The following is a 12,576-nucleotide window of genomic DNA, read 5'->3' as shown; positions in this document are numbered from 1 at the left end:
TTTTACACTTCTCCTTTGTGGCCCACTTAAAATTTGGGGGTGGAGCCAAGAGACTTTGGGGGTGGAGCCAGAAGACAGGAATTATGTCATTTCCTGTGGTGTCAACGGGCAAGTGATGTCACTTCCGGGGCACACTGAACCAAAACTCCACCTTTTCCTGTGATGTCACTTCCAGGGCACTCCCCCAAACCTGCCTCTTCTTCTGAAATATCTTCATTTTCAGAAAAATCTCTCTGAAACTCATGCTGAGCCAAAATGGGGAAGGAAGGTGGGCAGTCCTCTCTTTCCACTCCCAGACTTGCATGCACCTATCTGTTTGTGTGTTCTTCTCCAGCTTGCAAGCACTCCTAATGCCCATGTTCAATTGCCTGAACCACCTACACACCCCTTCCACAACAGCACTGGCCAGTGTATGAAGTTGGGAGTGCTGCTGCCATTTACATCAAGAATGACAGCACTGTGTATCACCCACACTGGGCCCTGGCAGCTGCTCTACCTCAAAATATGCTGAAACAGTTAGGAGGCCCTTCCTTCAGCTGCTACTACTGGAACCCTGACTCAAGCTATAACCAAACTTGCTTGGTTTCAAGAAAATCTTTTGACAGCTATTTTTCATACTTCTTTGGCTGAAACATTGGGAAATTGCTGTGAAAGGTAGCAGAGAATTGTACTGCAATTAATGAATTAATTTCCAGTTATATGAAGTTCATACAAGCTTTTCTGTAGTTATCCCAAAAAAGATATTTATGAGGGGCCTGCAGCTTTTTACTGGCTGTGTTTCCCATGCCTTTAAAAGCAACCTGTTTTGCAGATATTTAGCCAGTGAACTTCTTTCATCCTTTTTAATATCTACAGGAGGAGTTTAATTTTGGGGTCAGACAGCTGTTAAAAGCAGGACCAGTAAAATGGTGCCAAGTTCATAGTACCATCACTTCCAGTGCTGTTGAGATATACTGCAGTAATCTCCAATAATCTCTTTCTGCCCCACACCTCTCACTCTCACTCACTCACACAGAAATCTCATAGAAAGGCCACCTGGCTACAACTGGGGGTGCCAACTTTTCATTGACAGAGCTCCTATGTCTGCAACAACAGCATGATGAACAGAAAAGTTTCATCCAGTAAAAATGGAAGGAAAGAAAGAAAGGGAAGGAATGAAATACTTCTTCACCCAAAGGGTGATTAACATGTGGAATTCACTGCCACAGGAGGTGGTGGCAGCTACAAGCATAGCCAGCTTTAAGAGGGGGTGAGATAAAAATATGGAGCAGAGGTCCACCAGTGGCTGGCTTCTCTTATGTTCTTATGAAATAGGAGAGGAAAAGAAGACATGGAAAGAAAGAACATAAGAGGAGCTACGTTGGAGCAGGCCAATGCATTATCCAGTCCAAAATTCTCTCATACAATGCCCCAAAAGCACCAGAATGTCCACCAGTGTGGCCAGGGCACTAGAAGCCCTCCCACTGTTGCTTCCCCCCATCTCAACACCAAGAATACAGAAAGAAAGAAAGAAAGAAAGAAAGAAAGAAAGAAAGAAAGAAAGAAAGAAAGAAAGAAAGAAAGAAAGAAAGAAAGAAAGGCCTTTCTCACCATCAGATGACCCCAGCCAGCAAAAATTCTGCCCAGGGGTTGTTTGGTTAAAAAAAAAAAACAGCTACTCCCAGCTGAAAAAAACACACACACCCTTCTTTGCTGCCCAGGCCTCCCGGAGAAAGCTCCCCAAAAGAGCATATTGCAAGGCACATGAAAGCTCGTACCTTGAAGAACATTTCATGGGTCAAAAGTGCCAGTGGATTCTAGCTTTTCTCTTAAACACTGTGGAAGGGGGGGAGAAGGAAGGAGAGGCAGCCCAGCTCCTCTCTGCACAACACAGAGACGGGGGAAGGAAGGAAGCCAAACAGAGCTCAGGCTTTGCAGCCTGTGTCAGGCTTCAAAGCTAGCTTTTTTCTGCACAACAGAAAGACGGGAAGGAAGGAAGCCAAATGGAGCACAGGCTTTGCAGCCTGCATCAGTCTTCAAGGCTAGCTTTTCTCTACACAATAGAGAGACGGAGGAAGGAAGGAAGGAAGCAGAGCAGAGGTTATGCTTTGCTGGGGGCAGGGCTAGCTTTGCCTTTTCTTGTGACCCGGTAGTGAAGCTTCTGTGGCCCGGTACCAGGTCATGACCCTGCATATGGGAAACACTGCTATGGACCATTCAGACTCTGCTATTGTTTCCTATGGACCATCTTGTCATTCGTTTTAGTTTTGGTACCTGATCGCCTCATCTGAAGAAGTGTGCTTTTAGCACACGAAAGCTTACGTTCTGAATAAAACTTTGTTGGTTTTAAAGGTGCCATTTGACTCCTGCTTTGTTCAACTGCTTCAGACCAACACTGCTGCCCACTTGAAAAACAAGGTAAAGAATGGTGCAATTTATTTCTCAAGACTGATGCTTGTCTGTCTTGTTCAAAAGCACAGGGTAGCGAGCCAAATCTATTTAATAATAGCAGTACAATTTTCATAAATGTGAATAGTAAAACGACACGGTAATATCCGGCTTAGCATTGCACTCTGCCTACAATTCTTTTTTTTAAATTATTGTTACTTAAAACACCTCACTAATTTACCATGGTAGACCATAAGATCCTGCAAAAAAAGAACAAAAGTCTTGCATAGTAACCCCTGTACCTCACCAGTGATCTTGGGGTCGTGGTAGATAATTCACTGAAAATGTCAAGGCAGTGTGCGTTTGCAATAAAAAAGGCCAACGCCATGCTGGGAATTATTAGGAAGGGAATTGAAAACAAATCAGCCAGTATCATAATGCCCCTGTATAAATCGATGGTGCGGTCTCATTTGGAGTACTGTGTGCAGTTCTGGTCGCCGCACCTCAAAAAGGATATTATAGCATTGGAGAAAGTTCAGAAAAGGGCAACTAGAATGATTAAAGGGCTGGAACACCTTCCTTATGAAGAAAGGTTGAAACGCTTAGGGCTCTTTAGCTTGGAGAAACGTCGACTGAGGGGTGACGTGATAGAGGTTTACAAGATAATGCATGGGATGGAGAAAGTAGAGAAAGAAGTACTTTTCTCCCTTTCTCACAATACGAGAACTCGTGGGCATTCGATGAAATTGCTGAGCAGACAGGTTAAAACGGATAAAAGGAAGTACTTCTTCACCCAAAGGGTGATTAACATGTGGAATTCACTGCCACAGGAGGTGGTGGCGGCCACAAGCATGGCCACCTTCAAGAGGGGGTTAGATAAAAATATGGAGCAGAGGTCCATCAGTGGCTATTAGCCACAGTGTGTGTGTGTGTGTGTATATATATATATCATGAGCACATACATTCCAAGGATGTTTCTTCCAGTGGATTCTCCCATTACAGCCCTACTCACAGAACAAAGATTCAACCACCCCAAAAGACAGGGGTTGCATCTTGGCCCACTCTAGGCGACGGGGAGGGGCGAAAAAGGGCAAGGACACAACGCATCCCAAGCAAATAGAGGCTACCGCAGAGCTGACCGAGCAGTGGGGGAGCGTTCGAGCGAGCGACACCTCCTGGTGCTGGGTTTAAAAAAGGAAAGTAAGGAGGAGGTCGAGCAGGAGGGTGATGGGCGGAGTTAAATGGTCCGGGTGGGGGTGAGGTCTACATATGTTACTTTTTCCCGCATTCGAGGAGGAGTAAATACTCCAAAACAAAATATCAAAAAGAAAATCCGACGGGACACTGGGGTGAATATAACAGCGGCACAGAAATCAACAGCAATGCGATCGGAGAGCTGCTTCCGGGTATCGCTGGGAACGAGAGGAAATAGATATTGAAGCCTCAGTGCATTCTGGGTGCAAGAAATTAACGATCTATTTACAGCTTTACGCATTTGTTAAATTCCATTCCGGTGCAAGTGGATGCGTGGCTAAAGTGCAACTGGTTGAGTTTTTAAAAAATTCTTTAAATTGTGTGTTTTTGGTCCTTTGGAGTTAGGAAGAGCTGTGGATTTAGCCTGGTTGTCTGGTTCTCGGTACGTGTACTCGGGCGAGCTTGAGCAGTGGGAACTAAGGTTTTGTGCAGTTAGGCATATGGTCTTTAATAAGGTGCCACCTTGTTGCATTGATATAAATAGGGGAGAGGAAAGAAAGTGGTAGAAAGAAGAACGCTGTCTCTCGTCCCGGGGTGGCCAAACTCGCTTAACAAGAGCCACATTCATGTGAGATGTTTGAGAGCCACAAGACATGAACGTCAGATGTTGGAGGAAAGGAGGGAGGAATAAGGAAGGAAAATATATGGAAAGATAGAGGGGGAAAGAAAGCAACTTTAACCTTAAATGCATTCTCCAAGCCACTGACTGGCTTGGCTTGGCAAAGTGATTTAGAGACACAAATGCCTTCTCCAAGCCAGCTGACAGGGCAGTGGGGGGTTCAAGAGCCACACAATATGTGTGAAAGTCCCACATGTGGCTCCCGAGCCGCAGTTTGGCCACCTCTGCTCTAGCCACTTTATTTTTCTTTGTATTAGAATCTGGAATGGGTAGAGTGGAAATACCAGGCTGTTTAATGCTGTGGTTAGAAAAAAAGTTTTGATTTTATTTCACAAGTGTAACAGCAATGAGGTGTTAACTACTACATGTTTTTTTGTTGAGGTGTAGCTACATGATTATATTCTTACAAATCTAACGGTATAACCTAGTTCTAGGACCATGGACACCGGTTTTTAACCATACAAAATAAGCCTTGGGAGATCAGTATTCTTCGTTGCCTAAGTATATAAGAGTATTTAGTCTTTTTCCAAGGCATTTTCTGATTTTGCTAATACATAGCAGTTCTTTAAAGAATATATGTGTGTGTGTGTTTACATATATATATAATCATGTACATATATATATAATCATGTGTGTGTTTACATATATATAAAATCATGTACATTATATCATATACATTATATATATATATATATATAAAATCATGCTTCTGTTTCTGCATTTCTTAAAGGATGTTCACACATTTGGCACCAGTATTTGAAGGTGCTCTTTTCAGTGTGAAAGGACTTGGAGATTGCTTTTACATGTGGTTCGTGCAGTAGGACTCTGTATAGATAGATAGATAGATAGATAGATAGATAGATAGATAGATAGATTTATTGTCATTGTTCTCAACAAAAAGAGAGCAACGAAATGAGGTGCTCTTCCACAAAACTTACCAACACATCAAACACACATATTCATATTCATACCATTTAAATACATCTAAAACCATTTAAACCATTCAAACCATTTAAATACATCTAAAACAGATAAACATTCATAAAACCATTAAAACCATTTAAATATATCTAAAACAGACAATCCTTCATAACCCTGCATTTAGCCTAACCACAGCACTTGGATAGAAACTGTCCTTAAATCTGTTTGTCCTAGCCTTCAACACTCTATATCGTCTACCTGACGGTAAGATCTCAAATAGCAATGGCCCAGATGTGAAGGGTCCCTTAGGATCATTTGTATCTTCCTTTTACATCCCATATTATACAGATCCACCAATGAGGGGAGAGAACATCCACAAATCTTTTGTGCTCTTCTTGTCACTCTTTGGAGCACCCTTCTCTCTGCTTCCGTGCAGCTCCCAAACCACGCGCAGAGGCAATAAGATAAAATGCTCTCAATGGAACTACGATAAAAGGCAACCAGCAGACTCCCTGACAGTTGTAGTGATCTTAAGAGTCTTAAGTAGTATAGTCGTTGCTGGGCCTTTTTCTCTAGAGCTAAAGTATTTGCCCCCCATGTTAGATCCTGTTTCATGGTAATTCCCAGAAACTTCCATTCTGTCACCTGTTCTACCATAACACCATCAATAAACAACGGCTGGATGTCCAAACTATTCTTCCTGTAATCCACTATAATTTCCTTCGTCTTATTTATATTAAAAATAAGATTATTTATTCTGAGGGGAACCTCACTGAGTTCAATAAGAGTTACTCCTTTATATATTATACACAGAATCAGGCCTCAGATTCAGTGACAGCTCACAGGAGCACAGCTCCTGAACCTTTCTGAGAGTTCTACCTCCTTGTCCATTGAGTAGTATGTGCAGCTGCATCCCTGGATGAGCTCCACCACCTATTTTTCTACAAAACAACCCCTGCACAGGATCATATTTTTAAGTAGCATTTAAGCCTTACCTGAACCAGGACCCACCATTTACTACTTTTAAATAAAGGTCTTGCTTGTATTTTTTTTTAAACTGTGAATGTCCCATCTTTCTCTGTGTGTACAGAGGTGGAATAACACTTTGTCTTGAAGATGGACTGGAGTCAGACTTTGAACAGTTATTAATGTTTCAAGGTACCACTTAAAGTGGCTGTAAGCCCAAAGCACTTGCTACTAGAGTAGGCCACAGTACTTTATCCATTACCAACCTGGCATTTGTTCAATTAGGTGTTCTCAGAAAGAATTGCTTACTTGATACATAGCTATATAAATCACCGCTATGGGCTCACTCCCTTCTAATCTGGAAGCAGAACAGTGATTTCTACAGAGTCTTAATGAGGAGATTCCTCTAACCATGGGCGATGTTCCCTCTAAGCTGCAGAGTCTTGTGAGCTACTGGCATTAAAGTTGTGAGCTACTACATAAATTAGTGTACTCTAGGATCATCCTTCCTGAGCTAAAACAAAAATATGTGAGTTGGAGGCTAAAAATCTCTGAGCTAGCTCACACTTAGAGGGAACACTGGCCATGGGTCATTTTTATTATTTAACACTATAAAAGCAAACTATTTGAGAAGTATACGTGTGCTACTAACTTAAATCAATAAAAAAGTATACTTCAGCTTCCAAAAGTTTGGAAACACTAAGTGGGGTGATATTCTTGTTCCAGCCTTCTTCTCGCCCAGTTGCCTAACCATGGCTCTGACTTAGTGCAGCAGAGTTCATTTTTCTTTTAATTATTAACCTTTCTCCCCCCCCCCCCCCCTTTAGTTTCAGCAAGTAGGGAACATGACCAAGTGGCAGAAGAAGACCCCTCTGGAATGGCTGACATATGTGAATAAAGAAGTCAATGTTCTGGCTGCTGAGAAACACAAATATCAAGGGTGGGTCTTAACAGTTGACCCTGTATCAGCCAAGTAAGTAAGAGCCTGGCTTGTGTGAGCAAGTATGAAAACACCATCACTTAGAAGTTATTTTCGACAGAATAGAAAGAACTATTGCCAGAAAAACATATTTGAACATCTTATGCAAAACTGATCTAACCTATTGCTACTGGAATGATAGCAGTGTATCTCTACTGTGAAAAGATGTTTGATGCAGTATGGCCACAGACTTCAAGTAACTGACTAGCCAGCAACCAACAGAATACAGGAGCTGAGTTCTTTGCTCTGAGCTTTTTGTAAGTTAGGACAGCTAAACACGGTAGTGGTGAGGGTGATGTTAATTCAAGGCACTGTGGGATTTATCCACTGGAAAATGTCAGGGTTAGCCTCAGTATGAGAGTGCTGCTATAATCTCTGATGGTTTCTCATAATATTGCCAAAGGAGGTGGAACATGGCCTAGTTTAAAAACAAAAAAACCTTCCAGGCCTCAGCTCTATGTGGCAGATCCATCAAGGAGCTCTTGAAAGAAGCCCTGTGTTTTAGTTCTATATGGTGAGATGGAATGCAGTTGCTCGTTGGTGCAAGTTTTGGACCACACTGTGTTCATTGGCACTCTTTCTTTTCTTCCATTAGAAAACAGTTATATACCACCTTGCTGCTTGACAACAGGCCTCAAAGGCAGGTCACAGGAAAAGAAGACTGAGTTACAATGAATAAGACTATTTTAAAAAGCAATGGTAACTGTTATGGTGTCACTGATTCATATAAGAATAAAGTAGAATCTATAGTTTGTATCTTAAGAAAGGACATGTCCAAGAGGTGGTGGTAAATGGATGTGACTTACTTATTGTCTCCTGCCTTTCTCCTCAGTGGGGACTTAAAGCAGATTACATTGTTCTCTTCTTGGAGAGCCAATTTGGTGTAGTGGTTAAGTGTGCGGACTCTTATCTGGGAGAACCGGGTTTGATTCCTCACTCCTCCACTTGCACCTGCTGAAATGGCCTTGGGTCAGCCATAGCTCTGGCAGAGGTTGTCCTTGAAAGGACAGCTGCTGTGACAGCTCTCACAGCCCCACCCACCTCACAGGGTGTCTGTTGTGGGGGAGGAAGGTAAAGGAGATTGTGAGCCACTCTGAGACTCTTCGGAGTGGAGGGCGGGATATAAATCCAATATCATCATCTTCTTCTTATAACAACCCTGTCTCATGGGTTAACCTAAGAAGAGTAAGGATTTGAACCTAAGCCACCTAGATCCTGGGTCCAACATTCTAACCACGACACTGTACTCACAACACTGGTTAAAGATAAAGGTTTGGATCCTATGACTGTTCCCCTTGTGCTTCTCTCCAGATGTGCTTACTTCTCTTCTGCTGTGGTGCTTGCTTCCTCTGTTATTAGCACTTCCACCTGTGTGTGATCAATGTTCTTCAGTGTTGCCCTGGAGGCATATGGGCCCAAGCCAATAGGTGGAGCTATCAAGAGTTTCCTTCGAAGGATTTTATTTTCACCGTTGTTTATGCTGCATCAGTTTTATATAACACCAAAAAAGAATGCATCTTCCAATGGTAAAGTTTTATACTTACCATATAATAATAATTTTAAAAAATTAGGGATCATCCCAGTTCATTAACCAGAATCTATTACTGGGCGAGCAGCATCTATTACTTAGCAACAGTGACGGACTGGCCAGAGTGTCAGCTTGCCTGATGGCAAGTGGGCCCTGTGGGCCTCTGGTGAAGTGGGCCCCCTTAAACATTAGACAATATGTTTACAATTTTAATGACCTTTTAGTAGCTTGAAAGTATAATAGAAGTTTCAATATAATAGAAGTTCTTTATCTCCTGGTAACCAATATTTTTAGACCCAGTCCACCACTGCTTAGCAAGAGAATGTATGTGTGTGGTTTTAACATCCTGAACAACTACTTCTGTTCTTCAGAACTGAAGTGATTGGCATATCCTCTATTCATCCTCCTCTACCTCCCTAATTCTTGAAAGGGACCAGTTGCTCATTTTGGCTTGGGGAGGAAAAAGAATAGATCTGTGCATAAAAATGCTACCAAAGTACACAGCATTAGAATTTACTAAAAGATGGCACTTAGAATTGCTCTCAGTAAATCAGTGGCATTGACTTTTCCTTAATGGGTTGGATCTTATGAAATGCAAGTAGAAGGTGTTTACAGACATGGATCTTTCCCACCTTCATTCCAGTACCCCCTTGTAATTCATCCCCAGATAAGCTGATCCTGGGGAGCCTTGTGGACAGAGTGCATTCAACAGGACATGTGGGGCTTTAGAAGGAAGAATCAGATTAAAGTCCCTGCTTCCTATCAGCAGTGATTTTTGCCTAATTATCACTCCTTGTTAAATCCCCCTCTTCCAGTGTTGGATACAAATTTGTCCATGAGATTCCCCTTCAACTTATCAGAGATTACAAGAGACTGCAGGGGAAAGGGCCCACCTCCATATGATCAAATCCTATGCCACTTTAGCATTGGAGCACCTGAAAGAGGAAGTCATAATAAAAAAGGGCAGCTGACGCCATTCTTATTTCATATGAGTCATATAGAATGAAGGTGATGTGGCTGACTGCGCAGTCTGTGGAAAGTTTTAGGATGTGTGTTGGGAGAGCTGTCTCTGACCTTACCTTTGTTGAGTTGTCTTCTCAATCCATCCTGTCCTATACAATGCTTCTGTATATAGCAAGTGCTGCTGGAAAAATAATTGCCCTGTTGACAGGAGGTCCTAGGCTCAGCCTATAACACTATTACATGCTTACAGCTTGTGATTTTTAATTGAGGGAATGGCTGCAGCATCTTGATCTCAATACTTACTAGTGCTGCTACTTAAAGGAGTGAGTCACTGGGGCTTGTGTGTTTGAATGGGATACCCATATTGTATTTAACATGAGGCACTTTTTTTTTTTTGAGAGGGGAAAGAGATCTTGCTGCTTATCAGACTTTGTATCCCTATTCTTGGCAGCATTCTTCTGGCACATCCTCTTGAGAATGGAAAAATGTCCATTTCAGCAGTCCTGGGCCATGCAGTGCAAGATGTTGAAATATTGGCCGAAGCAGATGATGAGATAAAAGAGAAACTTGCACACCTCTTCATGCCTGAACAGAGGCAAAGGTATAGTCAAGAAGAGCTGGAGAAAAAGAAAACCAGTCTGAAGGATTGGCTGGAGACAAACCATATTCCTGTGAAAGAGCAAGGAGAGTCACAAACAATGCTGTGTGTTGCAGGAGTGTTAACTATTGATTCACCTTATCGGCCAGAAGACTGCAGTAGTTCCAATGAAATAATTTTGTCCAGAGTCCAAGGATTGATACAGGGTTATCTTGCACTTCAGCAATGTCAGATATAGTTCTCAAGTAGTGGGAAGAAGTTTAATGTACTTGTAGGGTCAATGGACTGCCTTTTCTCTCCAAGGTCTGTCTGTTAATTGGTGTCAAGATATTTACCATTGAAGCAAAGATCTTCTGGCTACCTTTGTTCACAGAATAACCAGCTTAATTGAAAGCAATGTGTGTGGTACATTTAAAAGTCATCTGACTTTGTTTTGGAATCCTGGAACTGATCCTTCTCCAGAACATTTTGCAGACTCCTATGTAAAAATGTCCCAACGAAAGTATCACAGCTACTAGGACTTCCTCTTGTCATCCAGCTATAAAATATTTATGAATATCTGTATTGAAATAGTCCAGACACTGCCCTTTCATGAAATATCAAAAGCACACCATATAGGACAGTTTTCTTTATAGTGTCTTGTTCAAGTAGTGTTTGTGGATGAGAGATGGCCTGCAACTGTACATTCTGCCTTCCCCCTCTGAAATTGGCTTTGTATTTACCAGTTAGTGGTATGTTTAAAGATATAACAGCATCTGTTGGGTATGAGGAACCTTGAAGTTCTGTTGGGAAGCCAAAGGTTATCCAAATAATTTTTCAGGGTGGGACGTTTTATTTGTTAAAGTGACAAAGTAGAACAATCATTGAGAGGAACACGTTACATATCTGTTATTGGATCGTCTGATGTAGTTTTAATGTTAAAAAGGGTGTGTGTGTGGTGGGGGAGAGATCAGTGCTTTGGAGGTGAGGTAATCTCTGAGGGTTGCTTTAATACTTTGACCTTATACTTGTCTACTGACAGAAATTAGGCCTGCTGAATTCCTGTTGGCACCAGAAGGCAAAAGAAACAAAAGCTAGTATAAGTTCAGGGTAGCCATTTTTCTATCAAAACAGGGCAGAGTTATTTTTGATTTAAAAAAATACATTGGGATAGCTATCATATATCTGTTGGGCCTCTAAACTCTAACCCCTTACCCTCACGGGCAGCATGAACCATTTTGAACACCAACAAAACAATATGCTGGGTAAAAATAAAAAAATCCATTCAGTTATTCTCTTGCCTTTCAAGCTTATTTCTATTTACTTGTCACTTTCTCACTTGACCATAGCTTGTTTCTTCAATGCCTCAGGTATTTCTAGCTACTGAGCCCTCATCAACAGATGTCAAATGCTTACCTTTGATTGGGTAAATTAGTCTTGTGCCTACACTCATGCGCAAACCTCCCCCCTAAAAACCCCCTGTAAGGGTTGAGCATCACTGTAATATGCCTCCAGGCTTCTGAACACTGGCTGCCGTGTCAACTAAAAAGAAGAAAAGCTCATCCTGTGCAAATCTACCCAAGTGATAAGAGCCAGAGGCCATTGTTTTCCCAGGACTTACAATAGTGACTGAAGAGTGCTGAATTTTTCTTTGATTCACAATGTGCAAGTGTCACACTTCAAGCAAAATACAGGAGTAAAAAAAAAATTGGTTTTAGTGATCAACATTTATTTGTAGAGCTCATTATTTGCATTTTCGATCAATGAACAGTCCAAGTGATATAAAATCACAGTAAGTTTTCTAACAACATACTGATCAATTTTTATCACCAGATATACCTGTATACTCATTTAGGGATTTTCCTCCCCAAAACATGTCTGTTACACAATTACAAGGTACAAATTTATTTTCATACTATTGTATAAAAAGCTGCCCAAGGCTAAAAGCATAACGAACTATCAGAGTAAGCTCCTTGCTCTGAAATTCCTCAACCATTTTTTCCCCTAAACAACCCTGTGTATGAATTACATGGTAATGTATGTATGTTATGTTTGGAATAATAAATTTTTAAAAATGAAAAAAAAAAATAACCCTGTGTAGCCTGGTTCTTGTTCAGAGTTCATGGGCTCAGGATAAGCCAGCAGGTACTCTCACATGGTTTGCCTGGGTTCTGTAATCTTAGGCTGGATCTACACATGCAGGCAGCAGACTAACAGAGAAGGGTGTTCTGCACCATGTCTGAGAGCAAGTGGAGACACCTTTTTCCCAGGGCTTCTTTGTTACCTATGAGCATGTACTCCCCAGAGATTTCTGCATTTGATCACTCAAAGATCCTCTGACTTCATTGCCAGTTTTGATACAAGAGAGAGTGTCCTGAAACTGGAAGGAATTCTCTTGGATG

General features: G+C 41.6%; 1 protein-coding gene across 1 annotated transcript; it reads left to right on the top strand.

The window, feature by feature from the left end:
• Window positions 1-3,585: 3,585 nt before the first annotated feature.
• On the top strand, window positions 3,586-12,262 carry GEMIN6 (gem nuclear organelle associated protein 6). The gene is made up of 3 exons (XM_060248630.1): window positions 3,586-4,003; window positions 6,961-7,100; window positions 10,049-12,262. Exons 2-3 carry the CDS (start codon window positions 6,973-6,975, stop codon window positions 10,431-10,433), a joined length of 513 nt encoding a protein of 170 aa, XP_060104613.1. The 5' UTR covers window positions 3,586-4,003; window positions 6,961-6,972; the 3' UTR covers window positions 10,434-12,262.
• The last annotated feature ends 314 nt before the right edge of the window (window positions 12,263-12,576 follow it).

The sequence above is a fragment of the Heteronotia binoei genome, chromosome 1, assembly GCF_032191835.1.
Source record: "Heteronotia binoei isolate CCM8104 ecotype False Entrance Well chromosome 1, APGP_CSIRO_Hbin_v1, whole genome shotgun sequence".
NCBI lineage: Eukaryota > Metazoa > Chordata > Lepidosauria > Squamata > Gekkonidae > Heteronotia > Heteronotia binoei.
The sequence above is the reverse complement of the archived record's forward strand: the minus strand, read 5'-3'. Positions and strand labels throughout refer to the sequence as shown.

Bases quoted from the DNA above. Each gene is read 5' to 3' on its own strand.
- GEMIN6 (XM_060248630.1), top strand. From the start codon at position 6,973: ATGACCAAGTGGCAGAAGAAGACCCCTCTGGAATGGCTGACATATGTG. The intron at 7,101-10,048 runs GTAAGTAAGAGC...TATTCTTGGCAG, and splicing joins GTTGACCCTGTATCAGCCAA to CATTCTTCTGGCACATCCTC.